This window comes from Zalophus californianus, chromosome 8 (assembly GCF_009762305.2).
Source record: "Zalophus californianus isolate mZalCal1 chromosome 8, mZalCal1.pri.v2, whole genome shotgun sequence".
Classification (NCBI taxonomy): domain Eukaryota; kingdom Metazoa; phylum Chordata; class Mammalia; order Carnivora; family Otariidae; genus Zalophus; species Zalophus californianus.
Genome location: NC_045602.1, coordinates 25,005,200 through 25,032,865, shown reverse-complemented (window position 1 = coordinate 25,032,865; position 27,666 = coordinate 25,005,200). Strand labels below are relative to the sequence as shown.

At 50.1% G+C, this 27,666-nt stretch overlaps 1 protein-coding gene across 1 annotated transcript; it reads right to left on the bottom strand.

Annotated features, from left to right (window-relative positions):
* Nucleotides 1-996: 996 nt before the first annotated feature.
* Nucleotides 997-26,897, bottom strand: LBH (LBH regulator of WNT signaling pathway). Its single transcript, XM_027620737.2, has 3 exons — nt 26,663-26,897; nt 23,967-24,069; nt 997-3,531 (listed from the first exon to the last, which is right to left on the bottom strand). Exons 1-3 carry the CDS (start codon nt 26,686-26,688, stop codon nt 3,343-3,345), a joined length of 318 nt encoding a protein of 105 aa, XP_027476538.1. The 5' UTR covers nt 26,689-26,897; the 3' UTR covers nt 997-3,342.
* Between the last annotated feature and the right edge of the window lie 769 nt (nt 26,898-27,666).

The following is a 27,666-nucleotide window of genomic DNA, read 5'->3' as shown; positions in this document are numbered from 1 at the left end:
CAGCCTTAGGTTGGAAAAATGTCAGAAAAACCCTTTCCACAAAGCACCACCTTCTCTCACTCCCACCTCCATGAGGCCTCCTTATTGATCTCTGGGCTTTCCCTCTTGTCCCCTCCAATCCCATCTCCATAGTCTGACTGCATAAAAAAAAAATAATAAAAAAAAACACAAATGATCCCATTCTATGCCCTGCACATAGAATAAAATCCAAACTCTTCACCCAGGCATTAGCAACCCTCATGGCACTATTAGCCTGCCCCCCACTCCCCACTAGTTAAAGTCATTTCCAGCCTTCTCTCCATGCACCTCATTCCCTTCTTTGGATGTCCCTTCCAACAGATACTCTCAGGGCATCCTATTTTCCCTGTTACACTCACCATATTTGTCATTTAATTTCACACTAAAGCAGTGCAGTGAGGGCTGGGACCACTGCTATGGTGTTTATCCCAATCTCCTAACAATGCCTGACAAATCATAGGCACTCAGTGAATGTTCTGAGTGACTACCGGAGCTCTTTTTAGCTGTATACATGCCCATCCACTCCCCTCCAGTCTTTGTGAATGACCTTGTAAGATATCTTGGGTGTTTCTCTTCCCTTAGAAAGGTGGCTTAAAACTGTGGCTGTGTGTTGAAAGCTCCCCATGATTCTAAAAAAAAAAAAAAAAAAAAATGAACGCTTGTCCCTCGTCCTAGCCCATTGAAATCTAAGTCTCTAGGGGTAGAATCCAGGTAGTTGTACTTTTAAAAAGCTTTCCTGGTGATTCCGATATGCATCCAGGGTTGAGAACCACCAACACAGAAGGGAAGGCTGTTTTCATTCAGCCAGGTGACAAAAACCCATGGATGGGGCTCAACCTGGAAGGGCCAACAGGCAAGATATATACAGAACCTCACTTGGATTGCCTCCTGACTCTGCCTCCCATGCAAGTTGCATCTCAGTGCTGTGTTCGTCCAGTTCCCGCGGAGGTGGAAGAAAAGAAGGAAACCAGACCAGAGTGGAAAGCATTTTCAAACTTTATTTACAACTGTCACAGTGACAAAAAGTAGTTCGAAAAAAAAAAAATGCTAGTTTCTCCCTGAGCCTCAAAAAAGAACAGAAGTTACAGGAGGTTCATCTTACAACAGGCATTTTTACTGAAGTACTAGGGTTGTTTTTGTTTTTTTTAATACGATCAGTTAGAAATACACACAAGTTACTTAAAAAAAAAAAAAAAAACAGGAGGCCAGACAGGAGCTCAGCCACTTGTCCAAGAGTGGCTGGGTCCCTCCCACAGGCTCGCTGCTGCAGGTCCTGACTCGAGTTGTCAGCCCCTGGCCTGCTCAGACTCCAAAGGGTCATACAAAAGTGTCTAGCGACCAGCAAAATAATAAGTCACCCCCATAAACACACATATACACAAAGTAGATTTGTTATGCAGTTTACAAGCACGTTCCCATCACACAGCAAGACCAGGACAGATGAGAGGGACACAGAGACACGGGATTTTAAAAGGCAAGACCCCATCCACGAAGGGAGGCAGGTGCGGGATGAGACATGCTGCTGTGAGGGAATGAGGAAGGAGGGAGGACTCTCTGCAGCCTGAACAGAACCGGCGGGAGCACGAAAGAGACGCCCCGGCGGTACAGGCTGCGGGCCTCTCCCACTGCCAAGGAGCTGGAAGAAGTTATTGCCATCGGTGTGTGTAACACAAGCGGACAACACAGGGGGAGGGAGCGGGGGGAGGAGGGGTGAGCGTCAGCTTCCCAGAACCAAATCCTGCTGAGATGTCAACTGCACACCCTCATCCTGCCCCAGCTCCCTGGAACCACACTAACCTTGAGGTATTAAATACAGCTCCATGCACAAGCCCCAAACTGGGGTCAACCCAGACCCACTGGGGAGCGGCTAGGGTGCCTCTGTCGGCCCAGGTCAGCCTCCAGGAGGATCTTGAGCTCACCTCTTGGCTGCACACTCGCGCTGTGAGCTAGAGAAGGTTTGAAGAGTGTGTCTTGCAAACTGCTGCTCCAGATGGTTCTTAACTATAAGAAGCTCTAAGTCCTAAGGCTAGCTTTCTTGTGCAACTGTGCCCTTACAGGGGACAGGTGAGAGGTGGGGAGAGATGAGGACCCATGCTCAGTGCTCCCTCACCGTGCCATCCACCCACCCGCGTCTGGAGCGCAAGGAGAAGCCAGGCGATGGCATGACACCTTCAATTTCAAACTTGATCCCCAGGCTGCTACATGAGAGCCCTGTTAGCCCCATCTGATAATTCCCAGATTTGGGACTGCCATTAAAGCTCACCTCCCCAACAAGAAACAGAGAGTCTCCTCTCCACTCAGCTCCCACCAGAAAAACGGGCCAGGAGCCCACATGGGAGTGGGTGAGGCTGCTGGTCAGGCTGGGAACCGCCCCTGCCTGACTGCTCCGCCCAGGGGCTGCAGAGGTGATGCCAGGGAGAAGGCGGCCTGGTAGAGCCAGAGCTCTGTGCCTCTGCTCAGAACAGAGCAAGCCTGGGGGAGCAGGGGGGAGGGAGCTTCGTGTCCAAGCGTCCGTCCTGGTCCTCCCACAAGGATGGGAAGTGCTCCCGCCACTCCCAAAGGGCCAGGGGAGGGCAAAAGGATAAATCAGGAGAGAGAAGCTCAAGAGTGCTGCCTCTTAAGAAACCTCCAGAACCCGCCACAGCTGGAGCGGAGGGGGGGAGGGGCAGGGAGTCCTTCTTTCCCACGCCTGCCTCCAGCCAACTTCGCAGGCGGCCAGTTTCTACTACTCTTCTTTGCCAGCCTCCCGTGAACAGACCAACACAGCTGAAATAAAAACAAAGGCTGGTGGTGGGCAGAGCTGGAGAGAGAGAGGAACGTGTTGTTTTCAGATGCCCGCGGGCAGGCAACTTCCTGGCTGCACTCCTCTGCGCGCTGCTTCCTTTCAAACATGTATTTTCTCTTCCCGTGTCTCCCATTTGTTCTCTTACCCTGAATGTTCCTTGCTCGCGAGGCACGTCCCCCTTCCCCCCACCCCCCCAGAGCCCACTGGAATCCCACGGCTGCCTCTAGCCTGCGCAGGTTCAGATACCAGTCTCGAAGATGCACCACTTCCCCGCACCCCCCACCCCTGCTCTAAGCAGCTTCCTTTCTCAGAAGGCCTTGCAAATTGTCGCAGAGGGCTCCACTGCCCAGCACATTTCAAAAAAAAGAAAAGAAAAGAAAAGAAAACCAGCTCGGTGATTTGCAGGTGCAAAACGGAAGCCATCATTTGACATTTTCAGAACTATTGTGGCTCACTCCCTTCTTCCATCACAATGGGAAAGAACACAGTTCAGGGACAGATGCCGTTTGGTGTAGCCCCCGAGGGAGTCGACAGGGACTCTATTGCTCCTTGTTGTCTTTCTCTGTCTCTTCACAGTTGTCCTGCTCATCCTCCTGGACCAAGAACTCCTCGGGGGGCCACCGGAGCTCCCCGCTCTCCACCTCGCCCTCCGTGGGCTCCACCACGATGGAGGGCAGACGGTCTTTGAGCTTGCAGCAGCGGTCAAAGTCTGACGGGTCGGGGAAGATCTGAAAGAAAAGCAGAGCGAGTCCCGGTCACCTAGAGTACAGGAAAAGAGAAAGCCCATTCCTCTGCTGCACATACACGTGGAGAACTGAGCCCCCGCTGAGTGTCAGCACCCCTGCCAGGCTCTCAGGACACTGGGAGGGAGCCCTAAGGTGGGAGCCAGGGAGCCCATTCTGGGGCCACCCAGGAAACCGACCCTTGGCAGACTTTAATCCTGAAGCTGCAAGTTTTCAGGGCAGTGCCCCTAAATTTGTGGTGTTGCTCTGTTCATACCTTTTCTTGTCTTTATTTTCAGATAAAAGAATTTAAAATCGGGATCCATAGTAAGCCACACCCGCCTACAGGCAGCATGCCACCCCAGCAGCCTAAAGCATGCCACAGGTACCTTAGCACTGACTGCCTCCCAGGGTAACCACCAGCGCCTAGTCCCAGGTGCTTTACACATACCCTTTGAACCAATACTGTCATGCCAAAAACACCTGTTGCTAATACTATCTTAAAGACTCCCAGGTTTGAAGAAGGAGGTGGCCCCAACCAGACAGCCTGGAAATGAGTGGTAGAGAAATGAGATTCAAACCCAGGTCCGTTTGAGCCCCGTGCCCATGCCCCAGTAACACCCGGCCCCTCACATGGATGGGTCCTGATCTCGCTGCGACTATAAAGTCAAGGCCAAATCAGGGTTGATCAGGGACATTTGCTGGCGTGGCCCCAGTCACAGAACAGAATTCTAGGCTCCTTTTTCACCCGTAAGCAGCTCTTGGCTCCTTGACGGTTCTACACCTGGAAGTCTTTTCAGAGTCCCGTCAATGAGGCTTCTTTTTTTAATGTCTACTGTGTGTCCCGCCCAGCACTGGGAGAAACCCCGCACCAGGCCATGAGGGGCTCTGTGGATTCCCTGTGCACATCATGCCCTGTGGCTGCAGCTGACCCAATTCTTGGCCCAGCAGCTTAAGTACTTAATCCGATGGGCTGCTGGTCCCTTGCCATCCGCAGCCCTTGGTGACACATCCAAGAGCCGGAGAGAAGAGCCTCTGTCTGGGACACTGAGGCTCACAGAACACAGACGTTGAGAGCCACATGGCGTCCTCAAGGCTATCTCTTCCAATCTCTCCATTTGGTAGATGAGGAAACCAAGGGCCAGAGGGAACAAGGGACTTGCTCAAGGTCACACAGCTTGTTAATGGCAAGAGAAAGGAAAGCAAAAATTGGGAGTGGGTGGAGACACACATTTGCAGAGGGCCTGGGCATTGCCTGAGTCAGGCACAGATCAAAACAGTCCCCCAGCAACAGGCAAGTGTCCTGTATTCTCAGGAGGGAGAAGAAATGCTCTCCTACAAACTCAGGGCTTCCCAGCTCCTGTGGTGCCCAATCTCACGGCACCCCAGCCCCAAGCAGTGCTGGCTCGGTCACAGGCCACGTCACAGGCCACGTGGGGCTTCCGGGAATCACGGGGCCTCAACAAAACCTCCCCAATCCCTGCAGACAAGTGATTATTAACCATTTATCCAATAAAGCCCTATTGCTGGGGATTAAGCCTTAAGCCAGCTGCACAACCAGGCATCATTAAAGACTTAACAGGCTCATAAAAAGTATGGTAATGGCAGCCAGGAGGAAAACAAGCCAGAGGAGGGGCCAGACGAGTTGGGGAGAAAGGAGCCATGGGGAGAGGGATCCCCACTCCAGCCTTTCTCTTCCTGATGCAACCGACCCCACGGTTCCACACTGGGACCATGCTGTGCACACATAGCTGATGTGCCGAGCAGGGCAAGTGGTGGCTTTGGGCCCCTCCTCACTGCCCCTCACCTGGAGCTGGAGCCCCTGCATGGAGTGAAACACAGGTGCCTCCCATGCACGGGCTTTGCGAGTGAGCAAGGGGAAATCCAGCAAGTGGCAAGCACACTACAGTTTGCAAAGCTCTTTCAGATGTCACCTCATGTAGGCCTGACCACACCCAAGGAGCAGTGAGATCCTCGGCTCTGACGGACACATGTAAGAGCCAGGATTCAAACCTAGATCTGTTGTTTTCAGTGCCTGTGCCTTTTCAAAAGTGAATGAATGCCCATTTTACAGATTGCAAACTGACCAGGGAGGGTGGGCAAGACTCTGGGCTTCAACTGCCCATCCAGCTTAGGTGCCAGGATGACCTCTGGGCAGCTCTCGGTCTAGAAGATGAGCTTCCCAGTCTAGACAGTTCTTCTAAACCTACAGGACCTGAGACAGAGCTATGAAACATCAAAAGGAGACGGACACCTGGCTCGGTGTAGACCTGGGCCCCTGCCTCTACCCTCTGACCTACCTGTGACGTCCTAGCAACTAGATTCTAATTATGATCACCCGAGCCAAGGAAGAGCGAAAGGGACAAGACACAGCGAGGCCAGGTGCAAGACAAGGGGGAGGAGCAGAGTGGGAGTGGAGAGCGTGTAATTTCATTTCAGGCTGGGAATAGGCCTTTAACTAAAATTAGGGGGGGAAGATGTTAAAATGATGATGGTGGTGACGGAAGAGAAGTCAGGTACATTTGCTGGGTAGAATCTCAACCTTCACAATAATCCTATTAAGTATGTAGTAGTGTGAGCCCTATTCTAGAGAGGGGGAAACTGAAGCACAGAGAAAGCAAGTGACTTACTCAAGGTAACACAGCTAGGAAGTGGTTGCATGGGGACCTGAACTCAGACCTGTAGGACTTCAAATAAGCTGTTCATTTTATAACACATTGTGTAGAGCCACAGACCCCAGATTCTGTGTCTTTGATGTCACTTCCGTAAGCCCGATCAAGTCCTCCCAACTGCCTGTGACTCAGTTTCTCCTTTTGAAAAGCAAAGTGACCTTTGTGTCTCACTAGATGGGTACAAGTTCTTGGCAAACACAAAGGTGAGGACATATGCTGAATTAAAATTGGAAAGTCCTGGGCGCCTGGGTGGCTCAGTCGTTAAGCACCTGCCTTCGGCTCAGGTCATGATCCCAGAGTCCTGGGATCGAGTCCCACATGGGGCTCCCCTCCCCGCTCTGCGGGAAGCTTGCTTCTCCCTCTCCCACTCCCCCTGTTTGTGTCCCTGCTCTCGCTGTCTCTCTGTCAAATAAATAAAATCTTTAAAAAAAATAAAATAAAATTGGAATGTCCTTTTTGGAGCTGTTTCAACAAGACAACAGTAAGTATTCAATCTCCAAGCAAGAGGTGGTAATACTCACATGGTAACTAAAATAACTCCAAACAATGCCTGGCATACCAGGAGCTGCACAATTAAGTCTTTTAAGTTGTTGGGGGAAGTCTGAGCATTGAACTTCTGATATTGCTCAGTTGCCAGAGAACTTTGCTCCCTGAATTGCTCAAAGCAGGTGCCATTAAAAAAAATTTTTTTTTCCTTTACAAAGCCTGCTTACGGCACTTAAAAAAAAAAAAATCACTATAATAATCTCACCTTTCCAAGCAAAGATTTTATTTTTTTATCAAATAATGCCAATTTATGCCTCTGAAAATTGTAGCTCTCTCCAAAGACAAACAACATGCACTCAGAACCGATCTCATTTCCTCACATGCAGACAGAAAGCCTTGCACAGTGTTGCTGAGTATTCTGCCAGCACAATCTTATCTCCAACAGCTGCTTAAGAGGCTGACCCTAAGGAGGTTGAGATTTTTCCACTAAGTCATGCTTTTTAATCATCTAGGCAGCAGAAAAATGAGAGGTTGCAACTGCAGTGTGACGGGGTAGGGAATGGAAAAAAGGACTCCAGTCAGACTTGCCAAGCACATGACAGGTAGGGCTGGGGCGGCAGGCCAGCTTGGCATGCTGTTTGCCTGCAGGAGTTGGCAGGGAATAAAAACCACCCCTGCTCCAAAGAGAAACTGCTTCTGGTTAAACCTCTTACTCCAATGTGCACCTTTCTCTCTGGACTGGGGAAGGGGGGGTGGAAATCCTTTTCTCTTCCCTCTGCAGCAAAGACTCCTTTCCAAGAGGTCCAGAATGGAAAATGGGAGGCTCTGAGAAGCATTTCCCACCCTAAGCCCCACAGAGGGCAGGGCAGATCTAGAAGCATCCATCCCCAGCTGTGATTCCGTCAGCCCTGCCCTGCCCTGCCCTGCCCTCCCTCTGCCAACACTGGACGTCACATCCAGCTGCCCAGCTGTCACACTCGGCTGCCACGGCTGATGGTACCCAGCTGTCACACTCGGCTGCCACGACTGATGGCTTGGATGAAGCTCATAGACACCCAGCTCCTTCCTTTGCAAATGGAGTAAGGTCTTGAAGATCACACACACAGTCCCGGCTGGGTCCTGCATGTCCCACTGTGTAGGAACGGCAGGCGTGCAAACTTGGCGCTCGTGAATCTCACAGAGGACACTTCTTCAGAGGCCTCCTTTGCCAGGTGGCCTCTAATCCCAACAGGCCCTGACATTTTGGGAACTCACATGGGTTCACTTGAAAGGTCAGGAGCTTTAGGACCTTCTCTGAGGAAGAAATGTTCTGTGAGATGAACCGTGGATGCCAATATACTGGCAATCCTGGCTGTGTGGACTAGAGCTGTCCACTGGAACTGTCTATGACAGTGGAAATGTTCTCTAGCTGCACAAGCAGTAGCCAGTGGCCACATATGGCTATTGAGCACTCGAAATGAGGTTAAATTGTTAAATTTTCTCTAACTTTTAGTAATGTAAATTTATCTGATATATGTAAATATAATATAAATTTAAATGTAAACAGTTGCATGTGGCTAGTGGCTGGTGCAGTGGGCAGTGCAACATTAGTAGTTAAATATGAGGACCATGAAAGCAGGGTTGTCCAGGGAAACAGCTCAGGAGGTTTGGTTGATGGACCAACGTGGGCAGCCTCACAGCAGAGAAGTCTGGGGTTGGGGGGTGAGGAATTAGTCAGAAGGCTTTTTGCTTAAGTATAAGAGCTGCTGGTCAGTCAGCTCCCATTTCACCCACGGAGGGGGGACTGAAAGGTAATATCAGATCTCCAAAGGCCTGAAGTTTGGGGGCCTAGCTATCAACTGTCTGCCTCTAAGCCAGGTGACCTAAACCTTGCTGCCTCTGCGGTGGGGAGAGGAGAGATGTCTGGCACCTGGGATGGAAAATGTGAGCAATTCTGGGTGAAGCAGCCCTCCCCTGAGTGCACGCATCCCTCAGCCATCATTCCTGACAAACAACTCGAGCTGGCCACATAGAGGGCCGAGGGCTCAGCAAAGAGCTGAGAGATGCTAATAGGGAAAGTAGACACCAGCGGGAGCAGGAGATGAAAGGTGGCGAACTGGACACACAAAGGGCTCATTACCAGCTCTGCAAGCTGAGACCTCCGGAGCGTGGGCATCTTGCTCCTCTTTGCTGGGCTCTAACAGAAGGATGAGGTGTGCTGGGGTGGGGTGGAGAGGGGAGGTAGGGCAGAGGGCCTGAGGTGAATCACCAGGCAGTCCCCAAGGCACTGAGAGGGATCTGCCTCTGCACACAAAATCATGCAGTGAGCCTCGCCCCTCTCTGGTTCCAGAGGGGGAATAATCAACCTCAAACCTGCAATGGAAACTCCCACTCCCACTGGTGGTAGCCCAGGAGTCTTGAAAAATTGGGCTTTTACTTTATCCCCATGTCTTATTATCTCTGTGACCTTGATCAAGTCGTTTTAACTTCTCTGAGCTTCAGTTGCCTCCTGGGTGAAACAAGGAAGGGATTTCTTCTACTTTATAGTATTGTTGGAAGGACTACATGCTCCTGCATGTTGAGTGCCAACATAGTACCCAAGGGCCACGAAGCCATGGTGACCCATTTCCCTCCTGTCTTCATCTATAGATTGGGATTAATATTAATCCCCATCTCATCGGGCTTTGGAGAGAATCAAACACGGGTACGTGTGAACATGTTCTGTAAACCTTAAATTCCTAATGATGATTCTTATTAGGTAAAACTGGGGTCCCCAAGGAGCGTTTAGAGTGAGGGACTGAAAAGTCAATAGTCCCAACGGCTTGGGTCAGGAGCAAGTGAGCAGCACTCCTGGGCTTGCACTCAACAATTCTAGACCAGGTTCTTTGGAGAAATGGGTTTGACTTCATCACTTCTCTCCCGGTGTTTCTGTTTTTCCAGGGCATGGGTTAGGCCAGGCAGAACAAAAGCCACTGTCTCGTCCAGATCCTGGTCTTTCAGTGCAAGCCCCTGCAGCTAGCGATCTTCCCATTATGCACCTCCACGCCCCCACCCCCCAGCCCACTCCAGGGGCCTGCTGCCCAGGCCATCAGACACCTCCTGCCCCTCTGCTTCCCAACGTCTGGGTTTCTTATTTTTCCTGCAGAACAACAATGGATTGGCCTTGTGTGTTTATTCCTTCCTAGGAGGGGCTGGTTTCTAACAATGGGCAGATCTCTACCAGCATCCTGCTCTGCCAAGGGCTGAAGGAATGAGCAGCAGCTAATCCAAATGAAAAGTCACCCTGCTTTTTGTCCCCTAACAACATGTGAAGGCAAGGAATGGATATGTTCTTTGAAATACTTGCCTCCTGCTATTTCATCATCATCATCATAGCTACTTGCATTTTACTGACTTTTCAAAGTGAAATGTGGTTAGTAAGAACAGAAAGAATTAGAGCAAACGGCAGAGTAGCTCCTAACTGGATTCAGGGAGGAAGAACAGTCTCATCTCCAGTCGGATGCCAGTCACCTCACTCTCCGTCCCCGACGCTCTCACTGTGCTCAAGTCCCCCCTGGCCTGGGGCTCTGGAATATCCACCTCATCCCCCCTAGCCCTCTCTGGTGTCTCTAATCCTACAGGAGACTTGAGGAGAGATTTAAGGCTTTGTAACAACTGTTGGATCTCCTTCCTTTGGATTAAAGATGCTTAAGCCTCCAGCCCTGAAACTTAAAAGAAAAGGAAATCCTCTAGATAAACACCATCCTTCATAAACATCTCTCAAACACACACCCATCCTGCAGGTCAAGAGTTCCAAATTCCAATTAATTAGCACTAATTGCTACTGATAACTCTGGGCCCAGGGAGCTGGTGGGGCTTTTTGAAGGTTAAAGAACATTTCTTAAAGCTCTCCAGGGCAGTGAGAGAAGCACTGCAGTTATCTGGCATAGATGATTTCAAATACCCACATCCTATTGACTATATTACCATTGCCCTTTAGAAAGAAGACATGCCTCCCAGTCCCCTCTGGGCCACTGGGGATGACAGACCCTTTTCTCCTTCCTCCTCCACTGGAACTCACCAAATGTCCCACAGCCATACCTCCTCTCAGAAAGCCCAGAAGGGCACGGCTGCCATTCCCAACCATTCTCTCGTTCTTTGTTTTGGAGAGAAAAATCTTGAATGTTTGGCCTTGTCCCACAGGCTTCCCATCCTTGTCTGGAATCCCCTTCCTGACCCCTTCCATGGGGCCTCCAAACACATCCCTGCATGGAAACAACTCTTTCAAGTCTCTGAGGACTCCCTTACAGCCCTGCCCCATGGCCTTTGCTCGGCTCTCACTCATCACCACTTCTGCATCATCCCACCAGGCCATCCGGCCTGCTTCAGGCTTCATGGTCTCTCCTGATTCTTATGCCCCTGCCCTGGCTCACCTGACCCATCTACCTTCATCTTCCCTGGGCCCTCCCTAGACGAGGCGTCATCCTAGGCTTCTCTTCAGACTCAGCTTCCTGGCTTCACCCGTCCATCACAGGCGGAGGATTCCCCAATCTACAGTGGCACTTCCCCCTTCCCACCTCCCATGATGGATGACATCCGCCATCTCCAACTCACCTTGTCCCAAAGTGGGGTCATCAGCTAATAGACCCACCTTTCTTTAAGTTAAAAACATTGTTTCCCTCTCCCAAATAGGAATCCTTGCTTGATAGTAGGTGCTAGAAGAGAGGCCTGGAGAATTCAGTTGGTCACAACTACAGTATTGATGCTACAACACTGAAACGAACAGGGCTGTATTCCTAGAAGCTGTCTACACTAACAGGGAGGCGATGGCCCTGCTGTCCTCTCATCAGACATAGTCTTCCTGTTCGGTCTAGAGCAGCGCTTCTCAAAGCTCAGATCCCAAGCTCCTCTCACGGAAGAAGTGCCCACAGAGATAAAATACTTTCTTAATAATACAAAGATGTCATTTGCCTTTCTCCCTGTGTTGACACTTGCACTGTGGCACACACAGCACTGGTGGGGGAAATTGCTGGCCCCTTGGCAAGAATTAATGAATGCCGCAGCAGCAAACTCTACTTGTGGTCATTACGTTCTTTACCGACTCACGCAATTAAAAAAAGAAAAAAAAAAGGACCTAATATCCTTGATAAAGTAGTCAAAATGAATTTTTGTTAAATACTGACTCTTAATTACATGTTGTTTTAGTGTTGTATGTGATAAAGCAGAAAGCCAGCAGACAGCACTCTGCTGCATCTCTTAGTCCCATGGTCATCTCGAGAAAAAGCACTCATGTGACGGGAGTCGTCAGCTGAACTAGCCACTTTTCCCGTGGGACACCGTTTTTACTTGAAAACGTGACTGCCCAACAAACCATGGTTGTTTTGACTTGGGTGTTTGGGGGACATGTCCTCAAAAGTGAACAAAACAAGCACGTCACTTCGTGGAAAATGACTAACAATATTTGTTCCCAATGATAAAAATCAAACTTTCAAGCATAAATCGTATCAGCCACCATAAACTTGTCCGCTCTCTAATACTTGAAGGCTTTCTTTTTTTTTTTTTTTTTTTAAGATTTTATTTATTTAGGGGAGCCTGGGTGGCTCAGATGGCTAAGTGTCTGCCTTCGGCTCAGGTCATGATCCCAGGGTCCTGGGATCGAGTCCCGCATCGGGCTCCTTGCTCAGCAGGGAGTCTGCTTCTCCCTCTCCCTCTGCCTCTCCCCCTGCTTGTTCTCTCTCTGTCTCTCTCGCAAATGAATAAATAAAATCTTTAAAAAAAAAGATTTTATTTATTTGACACACACACAGAGAGAGAGAGAGAGAGAGAGAGAGAGAGAGAGTGCACACACAAGCCGGGGGAGCTGCAGAGGGAGAGGGAGAAGCAGGCTCCCCACAGAGCGGGGCTCGATCCCAGGACCCTGGGATCATGACCTGAGCCGAAGGCAGACGTTTAATCGACTGAGCCACCCAGGTGCCCCACTTGAAGGCTTTCTAATGAGACTGGTAAAGACATGAATAAATGTGACTTTCTGATGTTTTATGATGCAATGTGTCCATATTTGGAAGATGTCTTACTCAGTGAACATGTATTTTCCAAATGATCAACGCACCACATTATAAAACCAAACATAGGCAAAAGACATATTCGGAGTGCCAGACAGACTGCTGGATTTGAATGGAAGAGCACAAAAACCTCATTGATAAGGTCTCAGATTCCACGTTGCTGCTAACCTTTAAGAAACTACCACTTGTTGAGTTTTGGTGAAATAGCAAAGAAAAATATCTGAATAAGGCTATGAAGATATTTCTTCCTTTTCTTAACTTTTCTAACAGATCTTGCATGGGCCAGATTGTCTTCATTTACTTCAACCAACATGTATGGCAACAAATTGAATGCAGAAGCAGATATGAGAGTCTAGCCATTTTCTGTTAAGCTAAACAAATTTGCAAAAAAAAATGTGAAACAATGCTCTTCTTCTCACTAAACTTTGGTTTGGGTTTGGTTTTGAAAACATACTTATCTTTATTAAAAACTGTTATTCAGGGGCGCCTGGGTGGCTCAGTCGTTAAGCACCCGCCTTCAGTTCAGGTCATGATCCCAGGGTCCTGGGATCGAGCCCCTCATCGGGCTCCCTGCTCAGCGGGAAGCCTGCTTCTCCCTCTCCCACTCCCCCTGCTTGTGTTCCTGCTCTCGCTGTGTCTCTCTGTCAAATAAATAAATAAAATCTTTAAAAAAAATAAAAAATAAATTAAAAAAATAAAACTTATTTGTATTAACATGTAATGGTTTTACTGTTATTTTAAGGGGATTAAAACATGAAAATTTTAAACACTCCGTTTTAATATCAAAAGACATAACCCACATAAACAAGTATCTCTGGGGGTCCCAAATAATTTTTAAAGAATGTGAAAGGGGCTGAGATCAAAACATTTCAGAACTGCTGCCCTAGAGAAAAAAAACACCCTCCAGAGGATGACCACATTAAGTCAAGGTTGACGGAAGGTGTGTTTTAAGACCGGGAAAGATCTGAGGGGAATATAAAGTTGCCTTCAACAGCTAGAAGGCTGACATGAAGAAAAGAGAGCAGATTTTTTTAACTCCAGTGGGTGGATCTAGGATCAGGATAGAGGATTTCACCTCATTATACAACATTCTAACAAAAATGATAGAATCCACTCTCTCCCGTATAGATGGGGAAATCGAGGCCAAAAAGAAGGGATGTGAATTTCCTGAGGTGACAGAGGTAGGAGCAAAGCCAAGATTAGAAACCAGTTGTTATCCAGATTTGTAGCCCATAAGCCCAATGTGCTGAGCGGTTCTGAAATTCACGTCCCTGATTATGTCCAAAGAACACCTAAGTGACCCAATGCCACCCCGCTGTCACGTGCACTCCCACATCTGAGATGCCCTAGTGCCAGTTTGAGTCCACCCGTTTGTCTACTCTCTAAAAGAATCTGGAAAAACCCTGTGTCCTTCCACATGTTTTTAAATTGACATCTAAAACTTCTGATATATTACAAACATTAACATTCTAAAATAGAACTTTTATACCACTCTTTTAAACGCACCCAATGCCTTATAAATACCAAAGCAACTTGGTATCAACCATCACCCATGAAAAAACTCACACACAGGGCGCCTGGGTGGCTCAGTTGGTTAAGCATCTGCCTTTGGTTCAGGCATGATCCCAGGGTCCTGGGATGGAGTCCCATGTCTGGCTCCCTGCTCCAAGGGGAGTCTGCTTCTCCCTCTGCCTCTGCCTTTCCCCCCCACCCCCCGCCCCCCGCTCATGCTCGCTCTCTCTCTAATAAATAAAATCTTTAAAAAAATAAAAAATAAACTCATACACAAGCTCTAAAATCTTATTCTTTTCTCTGCTTGAAACTGTATCTCCATCCTACTGCTCATTAGAATTTTAAAGTTTTTAGTTACTAGCTTTTTTCATACTTCTCTGCAATAAAGAGACATATTTATGTATATAAATGGATAGTTAGTATTTTTATGTCAAATGACCCTAAGGCCTGTTACCAACAACAACAAATCTGGATTGGCTCCTGGCAGCTATGTAGGTAACTGATCAATCAACATACCACAAGTAATTGTTACACACAAAGGTAATCTTTTTTATTGGTTTCTCCATGTGATAGATAGGCAGGATTTATGGAGCTTCCTAGGCAGTAACATTTTGAATGGCCCATTTGTTTGGTGCCCCTATGGTTTCTACACCCTGAGGAAGTCACCTTAAAAGACTCAGCAGGGCAAGAAGCAAGGTTGACAGGAAGGTAGGCAAAGAAACTGGGGAAGCCCAGCTTCAGGAAATGGGATTTTAGCAAAGCAACACAAGGAGGCCGAAATTGTGGAACTAGGTTTCCCGAAAATGCTCGCTGCTGTCACATCCCTTGGAAAGTTTCTGGGAACCCCAGGGGCAGCTGTCCTCTGGTTTTAACACTCTGTTAAAACATTAAGTAGTATATACATGGAGCATCATTAAGAAGTAATTTGGCATGAGAACCTCTAATCTTAGGCTGCCAAGGAAAACAGCCAGGAAGGATCCTCATGCTTCATGTGAGGGGCATGAGGGGCAACTGCCACATGTGAGGGGCAAATGACCAAAGAAATATGGAAATCATGACTTAGTGTTAGCTGATCTTTAAGAATGCTCTCATCTAAGAGGATACCAGAGTTGAAGAAAAGAAATTCCTTCATGATAACAATAGTGATGCCAACCTCAGGAAGTTGGATACCATGGCAATTACGCCTTCATGTCCACATCCATAGTATGGCTCAATTATCTTTTTCCTTTATTCATTTGTTTAAAACATATAAAAATGAAACTCTATGTCACTACAGAGATGGAAAACTAGTATTACTGACTTTGTAAACCACCAGGAGTCTGTGGACCCTACTGGAACATTAGCTTGGAGTGATTGTTTGTTGCAAAGAAACTGAGGCTTGCACAGTTGTTGGGTAAAAGGCCCCTGAGTTCTGGGCCCAAAACTTCTATTATGCTCAGATCTACTTCTAAGAGCCCAGTCCATCCTGAATTCCAGGGAAGCCATATTTCTAAACCATGACCAGTCCACGAGCCAGATCTGGAACCTCGGAGAGCAAGATGGCTTAGGGCACTACATCAAACTTCATGGGTCTCCAGGCGGAGGTGACTTCACTGGTCTTCCTCAAGGTCACATGGTGTTCCAATGTCATTAATAGAATAAAGGAGACAAGTAGGGCAATCGCCGACCGATATGCATCTGTAATCCAGAGTGTGTCATTATACCCACGAAGGGACAAAAACATGATCACCAGCTATTTTGCAATGCTGGCTAAATGCTGCCTAAACATCATTAGTTGTTATCATCTCTGCTCAAAATAAGCAATTAACAAACTAGAAGATGTACAACATCTCCTAAACACTCTGAAATAAACCAAACACCTTCCTGACTCTAGCCACAGAGCTCTTTCATGATCTCATGTCGATAGCTTTTACACCCCTGAAACTCTGTGTGCTAGAGCTCTCCATGCCAGGAGCTTCTATTTTGCTAAACTTTTCTATTTGTTTTCTGTCTTTAAGGTAATATATAATCAAGAGGCTTAATGATGTTGAATCTCTTTGAATTAGTAATTGTACTTCCAAGAACTTATTCCAAGGAAAGAAATCAGGTCTGTGCAGATATTTATATAAAATGATGTTCAGAGCAGTGTTCTTTGCAGGAACAAAATATGCCACAACCTAAACATTCAGCAGTAATAAGTGGCATGTAACAAAATGAAATGCCTTTTTACAAAGAAAAACAAATGGACATAGTCACAAAATTATAGTCAGCGAAAAAAAATTCACTAGAGCATACACATATTTATCCCAATTTTATTTTTTTAAACATAAATGCATACAAAAATACTAGAAGTAAACAAACCAAAATGTTTCAGTGACAGAAATATGGGTGGGGTTTTTTTGTTTTAAATTATTCTAAATTTCTAAAAGGAATAAGTATTACCTTTATCGTTATAACACCCACCCACGCCCCCCACACACACAGACACACAAACTCACACACTTAACTTTTGACTTAGAAACTCTGTCCTACGATTCGACTCTGAGGAAATTGTATCAACTATGGACAAAGATTGATATAAAAAGATTATATATATTATATATAAAGATTGACATATAAATTATCACATTATTTAGAAGAGGAAAAATGGATAATCATCTAAAAGTTTTCAACAACTGGGGAACGGTAAAAAGAATCATGTCATCACTTTAGGATCTAACATTGTACACTTATTAAAAATGCTGGCTTTGAAGCATTTTTAAAGTAAGTTGTCATGATGCGATGCCGATGACTTTACACACTGGTAAGTAAAAAGAAGCAGAACACAGCTCTGTGATTTTGGCTATGTGAAAACATTAAGCACGCTGGAAAAGAAAGGAAAAGATGCTAAAACGTGAACAGCTGTGACGTGGGCATGGCGAGATCATGGTGATTTAGAAAACAGAAAGGTTAAAGAAAATTAAAATTCCATCATGGGCAGAGGTTACGTTTAAAATTTGAGAAGTAAGCATGAGAACAATAAAATACATACTTTATCAGCGAAAAAATGAAATTACTGGAGGGGGCGGAAAGGAAGAGAAAAGTTTCCTATCATCTCAACACTCAATCTAAGACAACCCTTATTAACATTCCACCGGCTGCCCTTTGGTCATAAGTGAGTGTGTGTGTGTACGTGTGTGCACGTGCATGCGTGTGTGGGTGTTCATGGGAGTGTCTGCAAGTGTGTGTGTGTATATGAGTCTTAGCAGGCACCTCGGGCTCTGTCCACAGAGATCAGTGGCTGAGCTCAGTGCTGCCCACACGCCTTGGGCTAATAGTGACCTACTACATTAGAGCTTGTACACAGGGCTGTGTCTGGAAAAACACATTCAGGAATTGGAGAGAAAGCCAAGGATGCTTCTCAGATCCAGGGTGGACGAGTGTTCTACAAAGTAAAGGCAGGAGGTAAGTTCAAGGTGTACTATTAATTCTGTCTGGGAACCACCTTCAGATTCAAGTTAGGATAAGGTCAGACCTAGAAGCCAACCACCTCTGAACTGAGATTTGTGAAGGCCCTTTGCACTCAGGCCAATTCTACTTCGGGTGAGAGATCCAGAACCTTCCTTCCCACTGGCTCCAGTAAAATGTGTGGCTGAGAAGCAAGTAGTCAATGCTGCCTCAGCTAAATGCTTGGGTACCTCTTCTCTACAGTTTACCTCAAAAAGGAGCTTCTGACAGTGCAGGGCAGCTAATTCTAGCAGTCAGGGGGCCAAAGGAGCTCCTAAACTTCCCTTCAATTCAAAATGCTAGCTGCACCATAGTCTGGAGAAACTTCTGGCAAATTTTAATTTTTTTCTAAGACAGGTCTGTGCAATAAGGGGCCTCCCCCAGCCGACAAATGAAGCAGCAGACACAGGATCTGATCAAGAATCCTCCTGAGGTGGGCTCAGGGACAAGAGAAGGGCAGGTGGTGAGGCCAGAGGTAGCAGAGGTGGTCCAGCACCTCTGGACTGGAAAGGAGTGAAGGCCTGACAACTCTGAGCCCCATGTGAATGAGGGTCTGTTTTCATATCCTCCGAGGATTATTTCAGGACTTGGACCTGAAAGATCATTTCAGGACATTCACTAGACACCCAGGAATAGCTCTTGGCTCCAGTCACAAGATTCACCACCCAAACTCAACCCTTTCCCCAATGGTACAATCCTCCTTTCTATTCAACTTGGAAGACTGGGCTGATGTCAAGAAGATGCTGATCCTATAAAAATCTCTGCTGTGGGATGGCCACGGCAGAGGGATAGTTCTCCGTGCAGGAAAGGGAGAGGGGAAGGGGCCAATGGATCACCCCAGGCTCCTTGCGCCGCTCTGTGCAGGCCGCGGGGGCCTGCACCGCAGGGACAGAGAGCAGCCTAAGACACAGCCCCTGGCTCAGGGCAGTGAGGAACACACCACCCGTGGAGAGGCGTCAGGCCTCACACAGGCCCTTTGAGAGAAGGCTGGGCTGCTCGGTTCTAGCGTGCAACACGGTGGCCAGGAGAGTGAAGAAAGCTTGTTTTCTCCCTGGCCGTGTGACAGACTCACTGCTGTGACCACAGTGTGTGTGCTGGGGGGAGGGGAGGGGGGACCCGGGGGGATGATTCCAGCCTTCTGCAGGCCCTCACCCCCGGGGGCATTCCAAAACAGTGAACACGATGTTTGTGTCAAGGCTTTGGGCCTAAGAAGGAAGGTGCCAGCTCCCTCATACAAAGTAGAGCTGATCTGAACAAGGTAGGCACTGATTCAAAAAGAGGCAGTGTGTGTCACACAAACCCACCCAGAAACGAGGTGCTGCTTGGGCCTTGGCCCCAGGCGGCCCGAACTGCCTGTTTTGCCTCACATTATCATGAGTTGTACCAAGGAGGGAGCGGAGTGGAGGGGGTGGGGAGAGGGGAAAGAAAACTTGCTGTGATTCCAGTAACATGTCGTGTCCATAGCTGGACGTGTCCTGCCAAATGCTCTGCAATTTTAGCTTTATTTCCCTCCAGGGACAACTGAGGCTTTTTAAGTCTGGTGTTGTGAAAGATGATTTCCTAGGGACCATGGGACTTCCGTGAGGCCATGCAGCAGGGCCTCCAAAACTCTTGAGAACATGTGGGGTACCACAACTGGGGGTTACCACGAGGAGGAAGAGACAGAGGCGGTGGATGGGTTCCACCTGTAACGGCCCCCTGAGCAAGGCTTGTGGGGGATGGAGGCAGGGATGATGAGGAGCTTGAACCAGGGGAAGCTCCACCCATCAGGTATTTACTTCAATACGTGCATTTGGACAGGTGGGAACACACAGCGGAGCCAGGCTCAGGGGGTCTTCCTAAAGAAAGGCTCCACACAGAGGGTTTCTGAACCGCTGCCTGACTTAGAGATTAACCTGAGCCTGTTCACTGAGACAGGATTTGCTGCTTCTGATAAAGGGAAGCAGCAGGAGGCGGGTGGAGAGAGTCTGCTGCTGTTGGGCCTGGTAGACAGAGGAGCCTGAGAGATCCCCGTCCAGGGAGAGGCGAGCGAGCTCTCAGCCAGCCTAGTGCTTTACCTCCGTCCTGAATGCCGAGCTACCACTCAGGCTTTCAGACTACAAGAAGCAAATGACAGAACTGTGGCAAGAGGTCAGCACCCCCTCCTCAACTCTCCCTCCTCCCTAGGGTGCAAAAGCCAGGCTCTCCCTCCCTCCGGTATTAGGAAACGAAGGGGAGGATGCAGGGAAGTCCTGAGCTCTGTGGATCAAAGGGAAGGCACAGGACACAGAAGACTGTGGTGTGTGAAGAGTGAGCTCCTTCTGGTTTATAGTGCATCCTCCCTGGCTTCCCTGAGGGGAGCACGCTGCCTGTCGGACTGGGGATGGATGTCAGGTGGTAGGAGTCTGTGACCAAGCACAGCATAGGGAATTCAAGGGGCAGCCAGTCAGAGACACGCAAGCTGATCAGAGAGGAATTTAAAGAGACTTGGGGAGGACAGAGCTATCAGATCTTGGTCCCGATGCTTGAGAAGGGGCAATTTTGAATGAAAACCAAGGAGCCATACCTCTATCTAGAACTTAGCGAGGGTGGTAAGATTGCAGAAGGCTCCCCAGGCCGTGCTGGGGGCAAGGCAGGTAGCAAGGCCAGAATGCCAAGAGCCCTTGGGTCAGGGCAAGGCCAGTGTCTACAGACAAAGGCGAAGGACCCTTCCCCATGCAGGACCCAGGCCGGGTCAGCTGCAGCATGAAAGAAGACCCCATCAGAGAGGCATTCCAAAATGCTACATACTTAGAGCCCCTGCAGCCAATGAAGGGCCCCGCAAGGCGGCTGCCGACCTGCTTCCTTGAGTTGAAGTAAGAAGGTGTAGGTGGCAGCTGTCCAGTGCCACAGGTGGGGGCACCGTGGGAGGCCCACGAATGCAGTAAGGGGAGGCAGCCGAAGTCATCAGGGACCTAAATATCCTCATGGCTCACTCAGCCCCAGTGAACCGGCCGTTCCCCGCAGCCTGCCCAGAATGTATTCAGACTTTCGGGTAACCGTTTACTCACCCACCCAGCAAGGTGCCATAATTCATGCCAAGTGCGTGTGCAAACAAGGAGTTCCCATATCGAGCTGACTCTCTGAATAAATGTTAAGATGAAACAAGGCACTGGCTCTGTTGATTTTTATAGATGCTCACAAAACGACACTAACTCCTAAGCATGAAAGGTAGGGCTTACCTGAATTTTCCAGGGGATAAAGATATTTATCCAAAGCCTTGGTAGGCCTGAGCAGAGGAGACCCTTCAAAAACCCTAAAGTAGAAGTGAAGATGGCCAGCTTTTGGATCAGGAGACTCAACCTCACCGAAACAATCACCATTCACTTGGCACCTGTTCTGGAAAGGCCTAGAGCCAGCATGCATCTTGGGCTGGGGAGGCTGATGGGCACAAAGAGGGAAAGAAGGCATCCTCTGCCCTCAGAGACTTGGGCAGGACCCATATCCTCAAAGCGCAGGGCAGCATCACTTCAGAGCACAAATGCACAGGTGTTGAAAGAAGAAAGGTCACATCTGGGGCAGAGAAATTAGGAAAGCTTCATTCTTGGGTAGGTCTGGAAGGTGGGGGAATGATTGACTAAGTTCAGCGTGCCTATCTATTTTACGACCTTGTCTCAAGGTCAAATCACAAGACTGAGATTCTATTTCATCTGCCAAGTCGGGATTGATGTCTCCTTCCCACTTTCAGTTCCTTGGAAAAGCAGGGCCTGGTAAAAGCCATGTACTATTATTACCCTCAGGAAGGATGCCAAGAACCGAGTTCTGAGATGTCCCACCCCAGATTTGAGCCCAGCCCGAGCATGCACAGCGGATGGGCTTCGGCCAGTGCCGTCCCGGCCAGTCCCCAGAGCTCTGGTGGGAATGTGTTTAATTGCATGACACTAGCTCTGAGTGGGCCCAGAGGATATTGGTCATATGACAATTGTCAGATCAGCTGGCTGCAGAGCCCAGCAGCTGGTATAAATGGGGGCAAGCCAGGGGGGTATCTGGGTGTGTAACAAAATTAGATTAGAGATGGAGGTGCTCTCTCCCAGTCCTAATATTCTCTCAGGGCCCAGCCCCAGTCTGACCGGCCAAGCCTTCTTGTGGCCATCCGTACCTGGACTGACCATGGCTTTGTGTCGCTGCCCCAGACTGCCTGTATTCCAGGTATTATGCCCATGTTGCTTTCCCATGGGAGCCCTGGGCCCTCTGCAGAGTGCCCACCGCAGCAAGTGCACACAGCCAAGTGCCCAGGAAAAATGATGCTCTCCCCTTTCTCTTCGTCAGGCAACCAGAGGACCTTTCTGAAATCTGGTGACAAGAGTGCTTTGAAGTTCTAGGTAAGATATTTTGGAAGTGGACAGTAGCCCCCACCCGAGCAGCAGGAACAGATTTCCTGAGGGGCCGTGGAAACTGGGCTCCCAGGCCAGCACTACTAGGAGAAAGTTAGGGCTCTTTCATCAGGCGGCATCATGACATCTTGGGAGCCCAGAGGCGATCTGATTTTCCACCGGCCACTGCAACCCCAAGTCAGCCTTCCTCCCCCCACGCTGCAGCCCCTTCCGCCCCCTTCACCTGTCCTGGCCCTCACTCGGGCAGGGTGGCCCGAAGATGGAGAAAACAGCCCTATAGGATGTGGCCCCTTGATCCTGGGACATGTTCAAAAGAATGTAAAAAGCACACACAAGATGCACTAACAACTGTGTTTGGAAGGGTTCTGTGATGGAACGCCCCAGAACTGAGAGAAAATCTCACCTGTAACCACAAAGAGATTCAGTCTGATTCAGTGGCTTGGAAACTGGTATCCAAAAACACCCTTGCTGTGGGGCCAGGAAACTTCTACCCTCCCACAGGCTGTGGGGCCTTCGATGGTCTCTCTCAGACCCACTCTGGGGGTGGAGCGTAGAAAACCAACCAGGAAAGGGTATCCCCCTCATTTCCTTCATCTCCTTAGGCTACATGAATACTTCTTTCCAGCCAGCTAAAGGGGCTTGGCCAGACCCTGACACCGAACAGAGGGGCCTTCTTGAGCCTCCCAGTCTGAGGTGACTCTGCTGTCACCTACCAAGTTACCTTACATGAACTCAGCTTTCATCTCGGCTCTTTGATCAACCCCTTCCCCATCACATGCCCGCAGCTCCCTATTTGTTTCTTCCTTTACAAAATAAATGCCCTGGAATGATTCTACAGAATGACTAGCCAGAGCAAGTCTAGATTCTAAGCAAGAACCCGCTCCAGGTACAGACCCATGACATATCAGAAGAGCAAGGCTTTGGAATTTGGGTCTACTACAGTCTGAGCCTGTTTCTTTGTCTGTGAAACAGAGCAAGAACTCCCACCTCAGAGCTATGGTCAAGAGTAAATGAGTAACATTTGTAAAGCGCATGGCTCACAGCAGACATTCAGTTCGTATCTGCTGAATGGGCCCACCACACCCCATTCGTCTTCCCCAGGCCACACACCGTTTGTACACAATTTCCCCAGCTCCAAGGTCTTCCCTGAAAAATAGACTCCTTCCTCTCCCACAGTAATAACCTCGGAACTCTCCAGTTCACACCCCCAGAGATATCAAGCTGCTGTGTAGCCCGATGGGGGCAGCAGGTGAGTGCATAGCAGAGTGCAGAGCACTGTGTTAGGAATCTGAAGGTCACACTTGAGGTCTTCATGTATTTAGCATCCATCATGCAGGATGATCTCTAATCTAGACGCCAGAAATCTGATAGCTTGCCTTTGGGGAAAGGTCTCCTCAATTCTAAGTACTTTGAACATTAACTCTGGTGGCCTCAGTGGGTCGACCATCCACCTGAGGAAGAAGGCAGCATTTGACACAGATGTTCCTCCACCAGATCACCTTTCCCCATAAGCTACCCTTCACGGTGATGTTTCTCCAGCCAAGGCACGGCCATGAAGGCAAGTGCTGGTCTGAACTGACGGCACAAATCACATCTCCCCCTTGTTGCTGCGAATGTGCAAGTCCACAGCAGCCGGGATGACTAAGGAATGACATCGGCTCATGCCTACTGAACCCTTACTGTGTCCCGGGCACCATGAATGCCTTCTACCCAGCATCTCATCAAGTTGAATCTTTACCACAATCCTCTGAGGTAAGGACTATTGTTGCCCCATTTTACAGATGAAGAAACTGAGGCTTACTGGCATGAGGGGACTTTCCCAAGGTCACATAGCTGTTCCAAGTGGCACTGGGATGCAGAACCACATCTGCCTCCAACCCCAAAAAAAGTCACTAGGCTCCGAAGAGCCAGAAGGAACCCAGGACGGAACTCACCTGATAGGACAGGCCATCCTTTCGGGGGTTGAGGCCAATCTCCTCCATGGATGGGGTGTTCATCATCACTTCAGTCATCTCGGCAGATCGCAAATAGTCGGGGCTGCCAAGAAACCCAGACCAAAAGTCAACAAACACACGCACTTTCACATTCCTATCCTTGGTGCTTTCTGCTTTTAGATCAGGGGACTGTCTGGAGGCAGGATGAGAGGTGTTCAAAACAGAACTCATAGAAAAACAAGCTCACACCCTGAGGAAGTGCCTTATAAGCCCAGGGCATCAGGGCCCTCAGCCTCAGCCAACAAAGCCCTGAAAATGCCTGAAAACCGCTCTGGCAAACCTCTCTTTCCTCCTCTCCTGTACAAGTCCCCACTGGCACAGAGCACTCTGGATTTTCTTTGTGATAGTGACAGAACTAGAAAAAAACCCAAACAGTAGGTAGCTGAGTCCATCTGCCTATATTAAAACCAATTCAACCCATCTCTAGGGGAACTGCATATTATTATTACATAATGATAACGAGTCAACCTCAGGGAAACCAAGTCCAATAATGCCGCCTTCCCAAATTCCTCTCTCTCTTCCTCTCTCTCTGGTGTTCCTTTTTGCAAAATGTCCCACTTAAAGCCCCAAGGGGCCAGCTTTCTGCAGGCTTCACATCTGCCATCCAACCCCCTTCTCTACACAGCAGCTGCAAGCTCACAGCTTGAAAAACATCCCCTGGATTAAAAGCCTTAAGGATGCCCGGACTCTGATTGCAAAGGAAATTTCCAGAGGGGCCAAGCTGGCCCACCAATGGCTGACATGTGAAAGTGCTTTGTACTCTGTAAGCAGGATACAAACGTTCCATTATCCTCACTCAAACCACGGGCACATACAGGGTCCCGAGTGCATAATGCCAAATAGTACATACCAGTCAGTGCACTCCCTACACAACACCCAATATTTTCATCATCATGCCTTTACACAGTTACAAAAGAAAGAAAGAAATGTCGGCAAGGCTTTAAAGGGACTACATCTAAGGAAACAGGGGTTTCCTTAGATTCTTCTTCATTTCATCATTACTACACAGAGTAGAAACAGCATTGGATTTGGAAACAGAAGCATTAGGTCTGGTCCAGGCTCTGCCACTCAAGAGCTGTGTGATCTGGAACAAGTAATATAACCTCTCTGAGCCACAGGTGCCCTGTTTCTTACCATGATGCTAATAATGCATATACCACACTTAACGCTAAATGGCTCATCTCTGGGGTGGAAAAACCGTTGCAAGCTATGACCTGCTAATCAACTATAAAATAATTCCCAATTATTTTATTTCCCTTAATTTCTCAGGGGATAATAACCCTGATGGGCCCTAACACCCACCTTGGCAAGTTTTGAGTGGCCAGGGGCACAAAGCCTCCAGCAACCTTCGAAGTCTCACCCACATGGCACCTGGCTGCTCACACACCAGGGAGGTGGGAGGCGAGCGGCGCCCCTAAGGAGGTGGTACGCAAGCCTCACGGGTGGGGGAATTTTTACTTTGTTCTGAGAGTTCATTTCTCTAAACAGAGCCTGGGTGGGGGAGGAGAGACAGAAGATGCTGGGCTTCCGGGCAAGAGTTAGGGTCAGGAAGGGAGGGGGGAGGGGACTCCAAAGGAGGATTCATCCCGGGTCCTGTAAAGGCTGCCGCCGACCCCCAAAGAAACGGGCCCACGGGGCTCTCGCCAGGCTCTTCGCCTGGTGTAGGGGCGCTCGCTCCTCGCTCCGGGCTGCGGCGCGGGCCTCAAAAGTTGAAGCGAGAAGCAGGAACTTCCCGGTTCGTGGGCTGAGCAAGACAGCGCGCAGTTGGAACCCGCGGGTCCGGCCCGCCGCGCCCGCACCTGAGGGCGCCCTCCCGCGCCGTCAATGCTCCCCCGCGGCCGCTCCTCCTCTTCCCGGGCGCAGGAAGGAAGCGGCAGCCGGCGCAGCCGGGGGCCTCGCTCCGCAACCAGCGCGGCGCCCGCGGCGCATCCCTCCCGGCCCAGGTCCCGGGTCCGTGCGAACGTCCTCCGCCCCCCGGCCCGGCCCCGGCTTCTTCCAGCCCCGCGGGTGAGAGCGGCTCCCCGGCCCCAGCCCGGGCCCCCACAAAGGCGCATCGGGTTTTGAGGAGGAATGAGATCGAGAGGGCGCAGCGTGTGTTTGTGCTGCTGCTTGTGGCTTTCATCGGGTTCCGTGTGGGGAGAGCGTTTTTCCCCACCCCTCGAAGCTCTGCAAAAGCTGCCGCTGCACCAGCTCAGCCCCGCTGCCGCCGGCCTCGACGCCGAGACTTGCATGCAAACAAAAAGAAAAAGGGGAGGGGCCGGGGCAGAGCAGGAGCCCCCTGCGCCAGCCGGGGCGCGTGCCTCCTGCAGCCCTCCGCATTGGGGGTTCTATTAGCGGGATTCAGGCTTGATCCCTGGTTCTCCCCCCACCCCACCACCAGCACATACACACCCTCCCAGCCGTCACTTAAGTGAGGGCTTCGAGTTCACTCCCTTTGTCTGGATGCTCTCGGCACCACCAGCCCCCACCCCCACCTTTGCAACCTTGACGTTGACTCCGGCACGGGCTGGGGCGGCGGGTGAGTGTCGGCGCCCGCGCAGCCTGCTGCCCTCGCACCCGAGCCCGCAGGAGCGGGCGCCCGGGCCCCGCAGCCATGGCCGCGATACGGTTGCCCGCCGAGGGCGCAGGATACTCACCAGTGAATGGGGAAATACACAGACATGAAGTCCGAGGGGAGGCTGACCCACGCCCTTGTGATTTAAAAACGGCCACCGCGTCCCGAATAAGGATGTCAGGGGCGCAGACTGGCGCGGCAGGCGGCGGAGTGCGGGCACTAGGCGTTCGCCGGTCCGCCTTCCGGAGACAGCCCCGCTGCCAGCTGCGTCGGCAGAGCACACGGAGCTCTCGGTTCCCCACCGAGCCCGCGGCCCCACAAAGAGCCCGGGAAGCTGTATTTATAGGGGCGGGGGCGGGGCTCGTCCGCGGGAGGCCCCGCCCCCCTCTCGCCCACTCCTGGAATAACGTCACCAAAATCATGAATGGCTTCAGCGCTCGCAGCTCCTGCGGGCGGCGGCTCGGGGGCGCGCTCGGCTCAGCTCCCCGAAGGCTGTGGTTTGCTTCCAGCCGGGCTTCCTCCCGAAGACTCACACACGCAGACACGCGCGTGGACACGCGCGCGCGCGCACACACGCACGCACCAGTTCAATGTCAACGCCTCTTCCTGACAACAAACCCGCCCGTGTCCGCGGCCCCCTTCTTGCACACACCCCTGGGCACTCGGGGCGGGGGATCGTGGGCTTGAGGAGGGCGCTGGACCCGCTCCGGACGTGACCGCTCGGCTGCCGTGCTGCGCGGTAGGAGGGCGCCATCGCTCGACCCTGGATGCCTGGCGCCGGCGCCCTCCTCTGCACCTTCTCGCAGTTCCCAACCCCATAACTCGGGACTCCTCTCAGCGTTCATCCCCCAAACTAGGCCTCGCCCGTGACACCTCGATCGCTGCGCCCGAGGCGCGTCCCTTCCATCTCCGGCAAGCTGCGTGGAAATGGGAGCATCACTAAAAAAAAGAGGCGGTGGAAAGCAGGGAGGGGGCGCGAAGCTGGGGAGACCCAGTGCCCATGGGGATTCGCGTTAGCTTGCAAGGGGCTGGTCTGCAGCCCGCAGATCCGTGGAGGATTTTATTTGTGTGAGAAAGGATGTGGTG

Excerpts from the sequence above, each read along its gene's own strand:
- LBH (XM_027620737.2), bottom strand. The coding sequence starts at position 26,688 with ATGTCTGTGTATTTCCCCATTCACTG. Across the intron at positions 24,070-26,662 it reads GTGTATTTCCCCATTCACTG|CCCCGACTATTTGCGATCTG; the intron begins GTGAGTATCCTG and ends GTTTCTTGGCAG. Across the intron at positions 3,532-23,966 it reads AGGATGGCCTGTCCTATCAG|ATCTTCCCCGACCCGTCAGA; the intron begins GTGAGTTCCGTC and ends CTTTTCTTTCAG.